The sequence below is a fragment of the Eumetopias jubatus genome, unplaced genomic scaffold, assembly GCF_037043125.1.
Source record: "Eumetopias jubatus isolate StellerSeaLion01/CBP00866 unplaced genomic scaffold, mEumJub1_p1.0 scaffold_11, whole genome shotgun sequence".
Lineage (NCBI taxonomy): Eukaryota > Metazoa > Chordata > Mammalia > Carnivora > Otariidae > Eumetopias > Eumetopias jubatus.
Window position 1 is genome coordinate 28566827 of NW_028274817.1, and position 15388 is coordinate 28582214.

The 15388-nt window shown below is 54.3% G+C and overlaps 2 protein-coding genes and 1 long non-coding RNA gene across 5 annotated transcripts; 1 reads left to right on the top strand and 2 right to left on the bottom strand.

Moving 5' to 3' along the window:
- Window positions 1-6601: 6601 nt before the first annotated feature.
- Window positions 6602-8177, bottom strand: LOC148162992 (uncharacterized). 3 transcript variants are annotated; one of them, XR_015769504.1, is made up of 3 exons: window positions 8113-8177; window positions 7511-7630; window positions 6602-6911 (listed from the first exon to the last, which is right to left on the bottom strand). It is a non-coding gene; the product is annotated as an uncharacterized LOC148162992 (long non-coding RNA). The 3 variants fall into 3 exon arrangements; XR_015769506.1 differs by having other exon boundaries at window positions 7039-7630; XR_015769505.1 differs by having other exon boundaries at window positions 7511-7730; window positions 8113-8161.
- Window positions 8178-12075: 3898 nt separating this feature from the next.
- On the bottom strand, window positions 12076-13814 carry NDUFA1 (NADH:ubiquinone oxidoreductase subunit A1). The gene is made up of 3 exons (XM_028087810.2): window positions 13579-13814; window positions 12585-12674; window positions 12076-12196 (listed from the first exon to the last, which is right to left on the bottom strand). The coding sequence occupies exons 1-3, from the start codon at window positions 13678-13680 to the stop codon at window positions 12176-12178; spliced, it is 213 nt and encodes a 70-aa protein (XP_027943611.1). The 5' UTR covers window positions 13681-13814; the 3' UTR covers window positions 12076-12175.
- Window positions 13815-13858: 44 nt separating this feature from the next.
- On the top strand, window positions 13859-15080 carry RNF113A (ring finger protein 113A). The gene has a single exon (XM_028087809.2). The coding sequence runs from the start codon at window positions 13996-13998 to the stop codon at window positions 15028-15030; it is 1035 nt and encodes a 344-aa protein (XP_027943610.1). The 5' UTR covers window positions 13859-13995; the 3' UTR covers window positions 15031-15080.
- Window positions 15081-15388: the final 308 nt, after the last annotated feature.

Sequence of the window (15388 nt, forward strand, 5' to 3'; positions counted from 1 at the left end):
TGAGGGAGGAGAATGAGGGCAAGTGATATGTTCCCTGGGGAGCGGTCCCCCTGCAGGGTCCCCTATGGCTGGAGCAGGCCCGCTTGTCCCAGGGCAAGGGTCTCACTTCTCAGCCCCGTAAAGGCAGTTATGCTCGCCCCTTAGCCCTGTGGCCCTACTGTTCTAGCCCTGGGGGAGCCGCACTTGCCCTTGTTGCCCTCCTGTCTGCCCACACCTCCGTAAACACTCCCTTTGCTTAACCCTTCTCTACCTACCCTGCTCTTAAGTATGCCAGGTTTCCTGCTGAGACCCTGGGTCACAGAGAGACTCTTGTTTTTTTTAAAGATTTTATTTATTTATTTGATAGAGAGAGACACAGCAAGAGAGGGAACACAAGCAGGGGGAGTGGGAGAGGGAGAAGCAGGCTTCCCGCGGAGCAGGCAGCCCGATGCGGGGCTCGATCCCAGGACCCTGGGATCATGACCTGAGCCGAAGGCAGACACTCAATGACTGAGCCACCCAGGCGCCCCTCAGAGAGACTCTTGTTACCATGTGAAAGGAGGAAGCCAAGTTCACGGCCAGACCGGCTCCGCAGCGGGTGCACTCAACTACCCCGCTCTTCTCCCTCCAGGACTCACAAAGGGTTGTGGGGCGCTGTTCTCAAATTCCCATCTGAAGTCCAGAATGTGCTCACTCACTTTCTGTGGGCCTCCTTCAAGAAGAGTCACCCTTTGGTTCCCTTTCTCATTGTTGGTTCCAGGGTGTGCTGGGGGCTGCCCAAGGCAGCCCAGTTCCTGTGGCCGTCAGTCCAGGGATGGACTGAAAAGCCTTTTAAGCATTCGGTAATGCTGACTCATGTTCATTTGGGTCTTCATATTAGCATTTTAGGCTCGGTTTGCATCTGTTTCAGTTGCCTGTTGCTGCTTCCCAGGGGTGGACGAGGGCATCTCCCCGGGGGAAGGACAGAATCCTCCCAGGCTGCCCATCCCAGAGAGTGAGGAGAACCTGAAGGGTGGCCCATGAGGGAATCCGAAGGCCCTTAACCCTAGAGAACTGGCTGTCCCCAGCCTAAGAGTCAGGCCAATTTGGCCACAACGATTTGCTATCAACTCTGTAGTTAAGGACAACAACGGAGTTTTTTGGGAAATTGGTAAATTCAGTAGGCTTTGGTGAGTTAACCATACCGCAACTTGATTCTTTAAAGAATGGCCCATGTGGCGACTTGGTCACTCAGTGACTTGGGTTTCAGCAAATTACCTCTTTTTTTTTTTAAGATTTTATTTATTTATTTGACAGAGAGAGACACAGCGAGAGAGGGAACACAAGCAGGGGGAGCAGGAGAGGGAGAAGCAGGCTTCCCGCGGAGCCGCGAGCCCGATGCGGGACTCGATCCCAGGATCCCGGGATCATAACCTGAGCCGAAGGCAGACGCTTAACGACTGAGCCACCCAGGTGCCCCTCAGCAAATTACCTCTTGATGAATTGAATAGAAGCCAAATCTGTGACCTCCAAAACCAGGTAGAAGGGCGCCTGGGTGGCTCAGTCGGTTAAGCGACTGCCTTCGGCTCGGGTCCTGATCCCAGCGTCCTGGGATCGAGCCCCGCATAGGCTCCCTGCTCCTCGGGGAGCCTGCTTCTCCCTCTCCCACTCCCCCTGCTTGTGTTCCCTCTCTCGCTGTGTCTCTCTCTGTCAAATAAATACATAAAATCTTTAAAAAAAAAAATGTCAAGGGGCGCCTGGGTGGCTCAGTCGTTAAGAGTCTGCCTTCGGCTCAGGTCATGATCCCAGGGTCCTGGGATCGAGCCCCGCATCGGGCTCCCTGCTCCGCGGGAAGCCTGCTTCTCCCTCTGCCACTCCCCCTGCTCGTGTTCCCTCTCTCGCTGTGTCTCTCTCTGTCAAATAAATAAATACAATCTTTAAAAAAACAAAACAAAACAAAACCAGGCAGAAGAGGCAGGGGTCTCATCCGTGGAAGGACCTCCTTAAGACCTTCCCTGGGGAGCCCTGTATTCCGGCAGGAAAGGGAAAGGGGAGCGGGGCTCGGCAAGCAGCTCCGATTGCGCCCTCGCTCGCCCACGGGCACAAATCCTTCGTAAGCGTCCTAGTGCTTTCGCTCCGCTTCCTTCCTAAGAGGGAGGCCAGATGCCCGGCGCTGGTGGGAAGGGCCGGGGGTGTGGTCAAGCGGGGGCGGGGGGTGACGACTGCGCGAGGCCTCTTTGCGGCGCCCCCCAACCCTTCACAAACACTCCCCCACCCCCCACCCCCGGCACCTGAGTGAGCGGATCCTTGTTTGGAACAGTACGGGCCAGGGAACCAGGGAGGCCTCAGACTCCGGGCCGCTCCGGGCCGCTCCGCCCCACGCCCGCCAGACAGAATGTTTACACGTGCTTCCAGGGCAACACCCATTCCCACCAATGGGAAGCAAAGCCCTGAGTGTCTGCCAGCTTCTGTCAGTCAGTCCCAGCAACAATGTGACCTCCACCCTGTGGTGTTGGTGGCTTTTTCCCAGCGGGGGTGGGGGGTGGGGGGTGGTGGTGGAGCGGAGGGCGCCGCAGGGCTGTGCCAGGAGGAGCATGCATGGCAGGCCTCCCGGCCGGCAGGCCACAGAAATCCCTTCTCTGTGCTGGCCACCATGTGCAGGGCTGTGTGTGTGTGAGGTCCCCTCCTCCCAGCAGCCCGCCGTGTGCAGGGCTGTGTGTGTGTGAGCCCCCCTCCTCCCAGCAGCCCGCCGTGTGCAGGGCTGTGTGTGTGTGAGCCCCCCTCCTCCCAGCAGCCCGCTGTGTGCAGGGCTGTGTGTGTGAGCTCCAGCCCGCCGTGTGCAGGGCTGTGTGTGTGTGAGGTCCCCTCCTCCCAGCAGCCCGCCGTGTGCAGGGCTGTGTGTGTGTGAGCCCCCCTCCTCCCAGCAGCCCGCTGTGTGCAGGGCTGTGTGTGTGAGCTCCAGCCCGCCGTGTGCAGGGCTGTGTGTGTGTGAGCCCCCCTCCTCCCAGCAGCCCGCTGTGTGCAGGGCTGTGTGTGTGAGCTCCAGCCCGCCGTGTGCAGGGCTGTGTGTGTGTGAGCCCCCCTCCTCCCAGCAGCCCGCCGTGTGCAGGGCTGTGTGTGTGAGCTCCAGCCCGCCGTTTGCAGGGCTGTGTGTGTGAGGTCCCCTCCTCCCAGCAGCCTGGAGGCCGGCAGTACTTGCGGTACAGGGGAACCCACTGAGGCACCGAGGGTGTTAAACCCAGGGCCACTGGCCTCACTGATGGAACTTACTTCTCTAGGCCCATGTTCTGAGGTTCGGACCTCCCTTGTGTGCTTGACTGTTTTCAGAGATGTCTTTTGTGAATCAAGGATGAGCTTCCAACGTAATGGTTATCAGCCTAGACCCAGGAACAGTGTACTTCACATTTCTTGGTTTCCTTGTCTACAAAATGGGGATCACAGTGCCTGTGGAATAGGGGTTCGTAGGAGGATCGGATCAGACGATTCGTGTAAAGACTGAGAACAGTGCCTGGTGCACAATAAGCTGTCTTTACAGTGGTCAGATCATTTTTCCAGTAGTATTATTATTAGTAGTAGTACTATAAAGTATTCTTCTAAATGGTGAAATCAAAAGTTATGGGCCCTGGGGCGCCTGGGTGGCTCAGTCGGTTAAGCGTCTGCGGCCCTGAGATCGAGCCCTGCGTCGTGGTCAGGCTCCCTGCTCTCCCTCTCCCTCTGCAGCTCCCCCTGCTTGTGCTCTTTCTCTTTATCTGTCAAATAAATAAATAAAATGTTTTAAAAAAGTTGTTGGCCCTGTGTTAAGACCCAGTTTTATTTTATTAATTTGATTAATCTGTGAAATCCCTCCATCTCACAACCCCTGCTTTTGACCACTATGCTTTGTGTACAAAGTGCTTGGCTTCTCATCCTACGACGATCAGTCCCAATCCCAGCGAAGAAAGGAAAGTGATTTGCCAAGTGTCCTCCTTATCCAGGACGAAATGCTGAGTTCGCTGCCGGGACGGCGCCACCCACGGCCGCACACCTAGCCTGCTGGCGCGGTGACGTGGGGCCTGGGGCTGGACGGGAGTAGTGTGGCTTACAGGAGCTCAGCCTCTGACCCCAGACGAAGGGTTTCACGGGCGAGCACTGGGATTCTTAACGGCCCAGAGGAGAAAGACATGCAGGCAAGTGACAAGAAACTCTTTGTAGGCCAGATGCGTTCATGGGGGAAGCCAGGCGAGAAGGCGCCTCTTTGAATCAGGAGCTTAAACTCCGCGGCCAGAACGTGACCCCCCTCCCACTCCCTACCCCCTAGCCCCCAAGCCCCCAGCCAAGCCTCTTCTCCAAGCGACAGATTCTGGCCCTGGGCTCTCCCGATTGAACGCTCTTTGAACACAGGCAGTGCTGAGGACGGGTTCTTCCAAACTGCGCCCTACTCGGATGCTTTTGCTCTCCCTGCAGCAGGTGAGGGCTGCCCGGGGGCGGAGGGGAGAAGAGAGGCGCAGGTGGGAGGGTGGAGGAGGAGCCCAGCCCAGCCCCTCGTTCCCCAGGAAGAAGTAGATGCAACAGGCCAGGGAGCTCCAAGCTCAAGTCCCCACCTTGCTGCCCCTCCCCCACCACCATGAGCCTCTCCTCACACAGGGCGTCCGGCCTCCTCGGAGCCCCCCGCCCGGGCCCTCGGTCCCGGCTCGGACACCGGCCTGTGGTCAAGTGATGCGCCTCTGTTCACCTGAGAGCACGGGGAGCCCGGGCGCAAAGATGTGCCTCCACAGCAGGCCCCGGGCCCTTCCAGACCATGTCGAGGGGTCTTCCCCGCCGGCAGGCTGGCCGGCCCGCAACGTGCTTTGCGTCCACTTCCACGGAGACCGACGGGCAGGGCGGGCGGGACAGTCATTTTCACTGCCTCCCAGTCTCTGCCCCCTCCTGCGCCCCTTGCCCACCTGCTTTCCCTTCTTACCCTGCCCTCCTCCCTACCTGCGCCTGGCAAGGCGCTCAGCACTCGGCCACGGAGCCCTGGCCACGGCCGGCACTGAGTCTAGTTGGCAAGCTACGGCATGCCCACCTGGAAAGGGAACTAGCAAGGCATGTTGGGTTTGGGCAGGATCTAAGCAAGGAGGGCTGTAGGACCGCGCTCCAGGTCTACGAGGCCGCCAGACTGTCCCAGGAAGGGGCACGAGGAGGTGGGAGCCCGGGGCCTTGCCCAGGCTGAGGCCCATCCTCCAGCACTAAAGGCCAGGGACCCGGAGTACTATGCTGGTCCACCCCAGGTGGGCGGGCCCCCGAGAGTCATGCTGTCCCGAAGACCTCTCAGAACATTCCAGCTGTCCCTGAGCCCCCAGGTCTGGCACAGGGCGAGTGCCTCGTCGAACAGTGCCTCGCTCGGAACCAAAGCACTGTGGCAGGGCTGCTCCCGGGTAGCCACACTTCTGCCGGGGCGGCCCTGATTCTCGACCCCAGTCATAAGCACGGTGCGCCGCTCTTCCAGGCCCCGGATGCAAACTCCAGGGTTTCCAGGCCCCGGACGCAAACTCCAGGGTTGCTCGCGGAGACCTGAGCCACCCCACCCCCAAGTCGGGGCTCTTACAGGTAAGAGAGGAGAGGGGGCTTCTGGGGGCCACCCTGTTTTCTGGTCTCCAGAAACCAGGGGTATTAGGCCCAGAAGGAAAAATCTCTGTGGCATGAAACAGACATTCCCCAGCCACGTGTAGGTGGCTCACAGGCAGGGGGCTGGGCGAGGTGTACCAAAGAAACTCTAAAATACACGGCAAAGTGTTTTTGTTTTCTTGGGGCCATAATGCTCAGTGTTTCCACTGTCTTCCCCTTTTTCTCTTGTCTTTGGAATTACAATTCTTTGGGGTCTTCATGGAAATTGCATATTTGTTTGTAAACTTTATTACCTGACCACTGTCTGGCCCACAGGTAATAATTGGTTTTTTTCGCGGTTGCTGGAACTGAGGAACATCTGCCAAGAAACAAGACAACAGAGGACACAAAATGTGTTCCACTGGGGCGCCTGGGTGGCTCAGTCGGTGAAGCGTCTGCCTTTGGCTCAGGTCATGATCCTGGGGTCCTGGGATCGAGTCCTGCATGAGGATCCTTGCTCAGCGGGGAGCCTGCTTCTCCCTCTCCCTCTGCCTGCTGCTCCCCCTGCTTGTGCTCTCTCTCTCTCTCTCTCTCTGACAGATAAATAATAAAGTCTTTTAAAAAAATGTGTTCCGGGCGACTGGCTGGCTCAGTTGGTTAAGCAACTGCCTTGGGCTCAGGTCATGATCCTGGAGTCCCGCGATCGAGTCCCACATCGGGCTCCCTGCTCAGCAGGGAGTCTGCTTCTCCCTCTGACCCTCTCCCCTCTCGTGCTCTCTGTCTCTCATTCTCTCTCTCTCAAATAAATAAAATCTTTTTTAAAAAATAAAAAAAATGTGTTCCAACTAAATAAAGCAACAGTTCTTTGGGCTTACACAGAGCTGCTAGGCCATTTTCTCACGTGATGCCCTGAAAAGAACAATTAGGTCGCTAATCCTGAGTCAAGATTTGTGGGAATCCCACAAGCAGTGATTTGGCTCTTCATTGCAAAAGAGCCTTCGGGGGTGGCGATGCATATTACTGCATCAGAGACAGAGGGCGCACAAATCCGCCGGGGAAACCCTTAACAGTGAAAGAGTACACGCAAACATAGCATCGGATTTATTCTTTACAGGAATCTCCTTGTCCTGTCTTTTAGCGACAATGCACCAAAATGTAAAGGTTGTAAGAACATTGTGAACCCCGGCCCAGTGTGCTGTAGGGCGTGTTTCAGCTTTGTCTCGAAAGCAAAGGAAGGGGCGCCTGGGTGGCTGAGTCGGTGAAGCGTCTGCCTTCACTCAGGTCATGATCCCAGGGTCCTGGGATCGAGTCCTGCATCGGGCTCCTTGCTCCATGGGGGGTCCGCTTCTCCCTCTCCTGCTCCCCCTGCTTGTGCTCTCTCTCTCTCTCTGTCAAATAAATAAAAAATCTTAAAAAAAGAAAAGCAAGTGATGCCCAGCTCTCAGCCCGCACCCCTGCCCTCATCCAGAAGCTTCCTGTTGAGGACGGCGGGCTTCAGTGCCGTCCACTTCTCACCTTGCCGTAGAGGGGAGCAAGTTGAAGCTGCCGGGCGGGGCAAGGCGGCCCTGGGCTCTCACAGTGGCATTAAGCCGGATTCTGCTCTCTGCTCTCAGAAAATGCCTTCAGAGCCACCACTGAGCTTCGTATTTTCTGTTGTCTTGGATGGCGGTGCTCTGGGAATACCGCCGTTGTGACCATTCATTCTAAGAGGGAACCCCGGGCCCCTGCACTCGGTCAGGCGCTGGGCCTGACGGTCCCCCGACATCACACTTGGGCAAGTGCCCTTTGGGGACAGAGGAGCGGACTGGACGGATATTCAGGGGGTGCTTACGGTGCCAGCAACGATCCCTTCCACATGCACAGGGCTGTAGTTACAAACCGACTCACGGACATGACTTCCTCCGCTACCCAGGGCCGCGTGCAGGGCACACACTAGCCTCACTGGAGAGACGGGAGACCTGAGGCTCAGAGCAGTGCAGTGACTTGCCTAAGGTCACACAGCCGACAGGTGGCGGGGCCGCCCGAGGCGCTGGTCCTGCCGGCACTCTCCAGTCTCCGCGTCACACATCAGCTCTTCCCAAAACAAACGGTCCTCGGTCGGGCCGTCCTGGGCATCAGAGGACGTTGAGAAGCATTGCAGGCCTCTACCCACTAGGTGGCAGTAGCACCGCATGAAAACCGGCTAAACTTTGCGAGCGTCGCCCTGGCTGGGAGACACCGCCTGGGTCGGTCCTCCGCCGAGCCGCCGGGCTGGGGTATGCCTGTCACCATCGCACTCCCGCTTCCTGCCCTGCGGAGGCTCGCAGCGGCCCCAGGAGGGAGTCCAGCGCCCCGACGAAGATGGACCAGGCCCTTCAGGTTCTGGGCCCCGCCGGCCTCTCCAGTCACTCTGTCCCCCTCCTTCCCGCCTCCCCCTTTGCTCTAGTTCTGCACCCCTGCTCGTAGGGCTCTCCTGCACAGCCATGCTAGGCTGTGGCCCCAGCCGGGCCGTTTTCTCTGCGTGCGGGGTCCTCGCCTCGGGGGCTGAGCTCCCAAATCCTACCCAACCTTCGAGACTCGGCTTGGTGTGGGCATCACCTGGAAGCTTACCCGAAGCCTTTTCCCTTCCCGCTCCACGCCCTCCGCTCCCCGGCTCCGCCCGGACTGAAGGCCCAGTCGAGCCCCGCCCTCCTGCTCCCGCACCTTCCGCAAACTTCGGTTCCTAGCACTCCTCACCCAACCCGTCGTTAACTGTTTCACCCCTACTGTGAGCTCCAGAAGGGCGAGGCTGGGTCTTACTCAAATCTGAGGCACAGTGCCTGGCGTGTAGCTTTTTTTTTTTTTTTTTAGATTTATTTGTTTGTTTATTTGAGAGAGAGAGAGAGCACACAAGCAGCGGGAGAGGGAGGAGAAGCCGGCCTCAGGTCCCTGGGATCATGAGCTGAGCTGAAGGCGGACGCTTAACCGACTGAGCCACCCAGGCGCCCCCCCCCAACCTTTTTCAAAGTCTTTTCCTATTGACTATTTCACTGGACCCTAGAAATAACTACAGCAGCCTGGTAGATGTCATTTCAAACAAGAACCATTCTTGCAAACAACTGACATAAACTGTATCGTATGTTACCTTTAGGGAAGACAGAACATGTGTATGTGTTTATACACACACACAAAGAGCCCCTTCGGGTGGTGTGACAATGGGGAGGTGCTGGGCAGGGGATTAGAGCAAGTCTTTTCACTCAATACCTTATATTGTTAGATGTTTGAGCTATGTGAACACAGTATTTAAAAAATTAAAGGTAGTCCCACCTCGGGCTCCCTGCTCCGCGGGAAGCCTGCTTCTCCCTCTCCCGCTCCCCCTGCTTGTGTTCCCTCTCTCGCTGTGTCTCTCTGTCAAACAAATAAATAAAATCTAGGGCGCCTGGGTGGCTCAGTCGTTAAGCGTCTGCCTTTGGCTCAGGTCATGATCCCAGGGTCCTGGGATCGAGCCCCACATCGGGCTCCCTGCTCGGTGGGAAGCCTGCTTCTCCCTCTCCCACTCCCCCTGCTTGTGTTCCTGCTCTCGCTCTCTCTCTCTCTGTCAAATAAATAAATAAAATCTTTAAAAATAAATAAATAAATAAATAAAATCTTAAAAAAAATAAAAAATTAAAGGTAGTGAATAAAACCAAGTGAATGGCATTGTTTCCCAAGCATCACTTCAATCTTTTTTCCCCAAAGATATATTTATTGGGGGGGGACAGTGAGAGGAGAGAGAATCTCCAGCAGACTCCCCACTGAGTGCAGAGCCCGATGCGGGGCTCGTTCCCAAGTCCCTGAGATCAGGACCTGAGCCGCAATCAAGAGTTGGGAGGCTCAGCCGACTGGGCCTCCCAGGCACCCCACATCATTTCAATCTTAAGAGCAATTGAGGGTAGGGCGCCTGGGTGGCTCAGTTGGTTAAGCGACTGCCTTCGGCTCAGGTCATGGTCCTGGAGTCCCAGGATCGAGTCCAACGTCGGGCTCCCTGCTCAGCAGGGAGTCTGCTTCTCCCTCTGCCTCTCCCCCCTGCTTGTGATCTCTCTCTCTCTCTCAAATAAATAAAATCTTTAAAAAAAAAAAAAAAAGGAGAGAGCAAGCGACCTATGGATCAGGGGTGGGTGGGAGGGGGGTCCGTGGCCAGACCACCTCTGTCAGAGCTGCTGTAAGAAAACGCTTCTGGGCTGATTGCACTTGCAAAAATTCCAGAGAAATGCAGGCTACAAACCACCACTATAATCTTCTAGCTGGTGTTTTCATCTGGTTCACTCGCTGGCAGCGGAGTATAATAAGGAGGCTAAATTTCATAGCAGGTGCCACAGAAAAGGGAGGTGAAGGGTTCGGACCCCAATGCTGAGCCTGACAACTGATTGCTACCTGTCATGTTGTGGCCCTTCACTAGACAGGCCTGAATCCATCTAAGGAGATATGCTTAGTGGATGACCCCTGCCTAGAGGCACAGTAGACAGGTGACGGACCTAAAACTCCACAGACTTAGTAGATCAGTTGTCCACAGCCCTATCTATACCACCTGCCCTCTCCCTTCCCCAAGCTAGTTCTCGTAACCGTCAACCAAGTGAGGCCTGTGCACAGCTAAGTGCAGACCAGAGTTGTGTGAAGTTTGTCATGACCATGGCTCTCCTTCAACAGCGTCATCACAGGATGGCACGACAGAGGGTAATGCTCCACGTGTGACCGCCGCGTCCCTCCTCTCGTAGGCCCTGCCCTGCGGCCTGAGTTCAGTGGAAAGCACCCAGCACGGGTGACTTAAGGACACCAGTACATCAAATGTTAAAAGGGTCAAAGACGGGAGATGAAAAACAAGTTTTCTCACCTGGAGGGCCTGTGGTCACCTGGGGGACTGGTCTACACACACAAGGGATTACATTTCGAGGAGTCACACCCTTTTTTTTTTTTTTTTTAAAGATTTATTTATTGGGCGCCTGGGTGGCTCAGTTGGTTAAGCGACTGCCTTCGGCTCAGGTCATGATCCTGGAGTCCAGGGATCGAGTCCTGCATCGGGCTCCCTGCTCAGTGGGGAGTCTGCTTCTCCCTCTGACCCTCCCCCCCTCATGTGCTCTCTCTCATTCTCGCTTTCTCAAAAAAATACATCTTTAAAAAAAATAAAGATGGATTTATTTATTTGACAGAGAGAGACACAGCGAGAGAGGGAACACAAGCAGGGGGAGTGGGAGAGAGAGAAGCAGACTCCCCACTGAGTAGGGAGCCCGATGTGGGGCTCGATCCCAGGACCCTGGGATCACGACCTGAGCCGAAGGCAGACACTTAATGACTGAGCCACTCAGGCGCTCCGAGGAGTCACACCTTTTCAGATCTTTGTACTGTTGGGTTACCTTTAGGGGTGAACACACAACTCTATTTCAAGTAGTCAGTAAACTCACTTGAGTAAAATAATGATGGCTGGCCCTGCTCTCCACAAAAAGAAAAATCAACACTTCAGTGCATCCTAGGTGTTAGATGCAGAGCGCATGCAAGTTGAGGTGCATAAAAGCATTTCACCTGGGGGCGCCTGGCTGGCTCAGTCGGAAGAGCATGCGACTCTTGATCTCAGGGCCGTGGGTTTGAGCCCCACACTGGGTGTAGGGATTACTAAAAGGAATAAAAACTTAAAAAAATAAAAGCATTCTACCTGGAATTTTTTAAAAATTATTTTTATTATTTATTTGTCAGAGATTGAGAGCACAAGCAGGGGGAACAGCAGAGGGAGAGGGAGAAGCAGGCTCCCCGCTGAGCAGGGCACCCGATGTGGGACTCGAACCCAGGACCCTGAGATCATGACCTGAGCCGAAGGCAGACGCTTCACCAAGCCACCCAGGCGCCCCTCTACCTGGAATTTAACACAACATTTATCACCCAGAAAAGGAACTGGGGGGGGGGTACTACTTTTTCTGTATTCTCCTAGTAATCTCTAAAGGAATGATGTCTTTTTTTTTTAAGATTTTATTTGAGAGTGAGAGAGAGTGCACAAGCAGAGGGAGAGGCAGACTCCCCTGTGGGGCTCGATCCCAGGACCCCGGGATCATGACCTGAGCTGGAGGCAGACACTTCACCGACTGAGCCACCCAGGCGCCCTGGAATGATGTCTTTTTTAATATATTCCTATCTATTCCCATAGTAACAACTACCATGTGTGACACGTTGGGCAGTGGGCACAAGGGCAGGTGCTCGCTGTACATTCTATCTAATAATTTTAAGCCTCAGTTGCCTCCTAGTTTTTTTTTTTAAGGTGATAAAGCTACATCGGGTAGATTGCTTGAGCTTGTGTAGTACTTTTGTGTTTTTTTTTTAAGATTTTATTTATTTATTTATTTATTTGAGAGACAGACAGAGAGAGAGAAACAGCATGAGAGGGGGTAAGGTCAGAGGGAGAAGCAGGCTCCCCGCTGAGCCGGGAGCCCGATGCGGGGCTTGACCCCAGGACCCCAGGATCATGACCTGAGCTGAAGACAGTCACTTAACCAACTGAGCCACCCAGGCGCCCCCTGTGTAGTACTGTTAAAAAAAAAAAGCAAAGAAAGCCCTTGATTTTACTTTTTGGTTGTTTTTATTATGCACTACATTAATACACTGCATAACCTTCTAGAAGGGGTAGATGAGTATGACTGAGTTATTTTTCATCAATCAGGAAAATGCTTCCTTAATCGATATTCTCCAAACCCTGAAAAACAGAATAAAAAGGAAAATGTGAGAATTCTGTTGCGGCCACAAATGTACAAATGCAGGCGTACTTCAGAGATACTGTGGGGCAAGTTCCAGACCCCTGCATTGTAAAAAGGTGACGGAATGGGTTTGGTTGCCCGGTGCATAGAAAAGTTGTGTTTGCACGATACTGCAGTCTGTTAAGTGTGCAACAGCATACGTCTACAAAACAACCTGCACACCTTAATTTCAAAATGCCTTAGTGCTAAAAAATGCAAAGCATCATCTGCTCAACCTTGCCAGTAGACAAGACAATGCAAATTAATTAGCACTGTTAAGACATCTGACCAAACATTACCAGAACCCATCTCAACCCTGACAGATGTCTAGCAGCAGAGCCACCTTACCTTTGACACATAGTAACGATTAACTCCAGAGACTCGCCTATCTCTTTGCATCAAACTCCATTGATATGGATAATAGGCAACCCTTTTTTCCTAAAATTAAAAGAAATCATTATTGCACAATGTTTAAGAAAATGAGTGACCCAATAGAGGGCTACCAGAACTCGTAAGTGACATTCTAGAAAAATGGAATCATCGCTGAAACAAAAACCAAATTAAGACCAGATCCTAAATAAAATCGGACCATTAAGCTTCAAAATTAAGATGGTAACCATGAGTTCTTACACTTTCTATTTTAACCAGCATCTGTTGTTGTTTTTTTCTTTCCTCCTTCCCCCCTCCCCCCCCCACACTTATTTTAAAGACAGGACTACTTGTTTCCTTTTGGGAAGGAGAGAAGAAACAATAGCAGTAGATCACACGTGAAGAACAATCACAAAACCAGAAGGCAAATACATTATACCCTGTACTCTAGAGACAACGTGAAGGGCTAGGAGAAGAGGGAAATTACAATCCTGATGTGAAAAGCAGGATCTTGCGGTAAATTCCTAAAGGCTTGGGGAAAAAAGTGGGGGATAAAAAATGTCAAAGTAAAAACTTAATTAAGGGTAGGGAGGTGAACAACCGAAAAGGTACCAAGATGTGGACGCGAGAAATTACAATCAAAAGATCAGCGATCCGAGGGAGTGGAGGCAAGACTAAAGCGACGCCCAGGAGTTTGGGCCCACCTTCTAATCTACCTTGCCAGCCCCCGAACCTACTCCGCCCTCTTGCCCACTCTTCACCCAACAACTAGCTGCTTCTTGCTAGAGCAGAATGTGGTTTCCGTGGGGTTTCGTTCCGCAAGCCTCTGCTTTTAGGCAACACGAAGAAAGGAGGGGGGCGACCCCGGTGTCCCCCAGGTGGGAGAGCGGCTCCGGACCCCAGCGGCCTCCCACCGCCCGTTCTGTAACGCCCGTCCGCCGGGTCAGCCGTCGCGCCCGAGAGGCCGCCTCACCTTGCCCCCGTTACTGAACCTGTGGATGTACGCCGTGGCTATGCCGGGGATGACCAGGCACACGGCCATGACGCCGATCCCAGGCAGGATCTCGAACCACATCGCAGCGCGGTTGCCAGAGCCAAGCCCCTGCCTGCGCCGCCCGGTAAAGGTGACCCGGCCTCGGCCCCCCTTCCCAGTGGCCTCCGCGGCAGCCTGCCCGCGGGGCGGGGCCACGCACGCCTCGGGACGAAGCGACGGGGGCCGGCTGGGCTCAGGAGTGGCGCGCACTCGCACCCTCGCACGCTTGCGCTCCCGCTGGCCGCTTTGGGCCTCCCCTTTCGCCGCGACTGACGACCGAGCGCACGACGTGCGGTGACGTGAAGAGGCCCCGCGCGGCCGAGCTCGCCGCAGCCTTCCGGGGCTCGGGACTCCAAAATGGCAGAGCGACTTTCTCCGGGCAAGACGGCAGAGCAGGTGTGCACCTTCCTCTTCAAAAAGCCCGGGGGGCGGAAAGGGGCGGCAGGCCGCAGAAAGCGCCGGGTGTGCGACCAGGAGCCCGGAGACAGCAACAGCAGCAGCGACGAAGGCAGCACCGTGGTTCGCCCGGAGAAGAAGCGGGCCGTCCACAATCCGATGATACAGAAGACTCGTGGCAGTGGTAAACAGAAGGCGGCCTACGGCGACTTGAGCAGCGAGGAGGAGGAGGAGAACGAGCCCGAGAGTCTTGGCGTGGTGTACAAGTCCACCCGCTCAGCAAAACCCGTGGGACCGGAGGATATGGGGGCGACTGCTGTCTACGAGCTAGACACAGAGAAGGAGCGTGACGCACAAGCCATCTTTGAGCGCAGCCAGAAGATCCAGGAGGAGCTGAGGGGCAAGGAAGATGACAAGATCTATCGGGGAATCAATAATTATCAGAAATACATGAAGCCCAAGGATACATCTATGGGCAATGCTTCCTCCGGGATGGTGAGGAAGGGCCCCATCCGAGCTCCCGAGCATCTGCGTGCCACCGTGCGCTGGGATTACCAGCCCGACATTTGTAAGGACTACAAGGAGACTGGCTTTTGCGGCTTCGGAGACAGCTGCAAGTTCCTCCATGACCGTTCAGATTACAAACATGGGTGGCAGATCGAACGTGAGCTTGATGAGGGTCGCTATGGTGTCTATGAGGACGAAAACTATGAAGTGGGAAGCGATGATGAGGAAATACCATTCAAGTGTTTCATCTGTCGCCAGACCTTCCAGAATCCAGTTGTCACCAAGTGCAGGCATTATTTCTGCGAGAGCTGTGCGCTACAGCATTTCCGCACCTCCCCTCGCTGCTATGTCTGTGACCAGCAGACCAATGGCGTCTTCAATCCAGCGAAAGAATTGATTGCTAAATTGGAGAAGCATCGAGCTGCAGAAGAGGGTGGTGCTTCCGATTTCCCAGAAGACCCCGATGAGGGTCCAATCCCCATCACTTAGTTTTCCTATTATTCTCACACCTCAAAATAAATCCTTTTGTTGTTTGGAAATCTTAATTCGTCGTGTCCTTCCTTTCTAGGGAAAGTGAAAGGAAAAGGCGGGTGGTGAAATAGGGTCCTGGATGGATGGCTTGTCAAAGCCTCGAGGTAGGTACAGTCTGGATTTTTACCTGTTATATATGCTGCCTGAGTGTAACATAACTTTTCAGAACCCTTTGGCATAAATTCCGAGGATGGGAGAAGTTTGAGAAAAGAGCTAGAATTTGCTTGAAGTAAAGCTGTAATGAAAGCAAGAACTGAATCTATTGTATCACGTTTCTGTATCGCTTAATAGTATACAAAGTTACCTCCATGCATGA

Bases quoted from the DNA above. Each gene is read 5' to 3' on its own strand.
- NDUFA1 (XM_028087810.2), bottom strand. From the start codon at position 13,680: ATGTGGTTCGAGATCCTGCCTGGGATCGGCGTCATGGCCGTGTGCCTG. The intron at 12,675-13,578 runs GTGAGGCGGCCT...TTTTAATTTTAG, and splicing joins GGTTCAGTAACGGGGGCAAG to GAAAAAAGGGTTGCCTATTA. The intron at 12,197-12,584 runs GTAAGGTGGCTC...TCTGTTTTTCAG, and splicing joins ATCGTTACTATGTGTCAAAG to GGTTTGGAGAATATCGATTA.
- RNF113A (XM_028087809.2), top strand. From the start codon at position 13,996: ATGGCAGAGCGACTTTCTCCGGGCAAGACGGCAGAGCAGGTGTGCACC.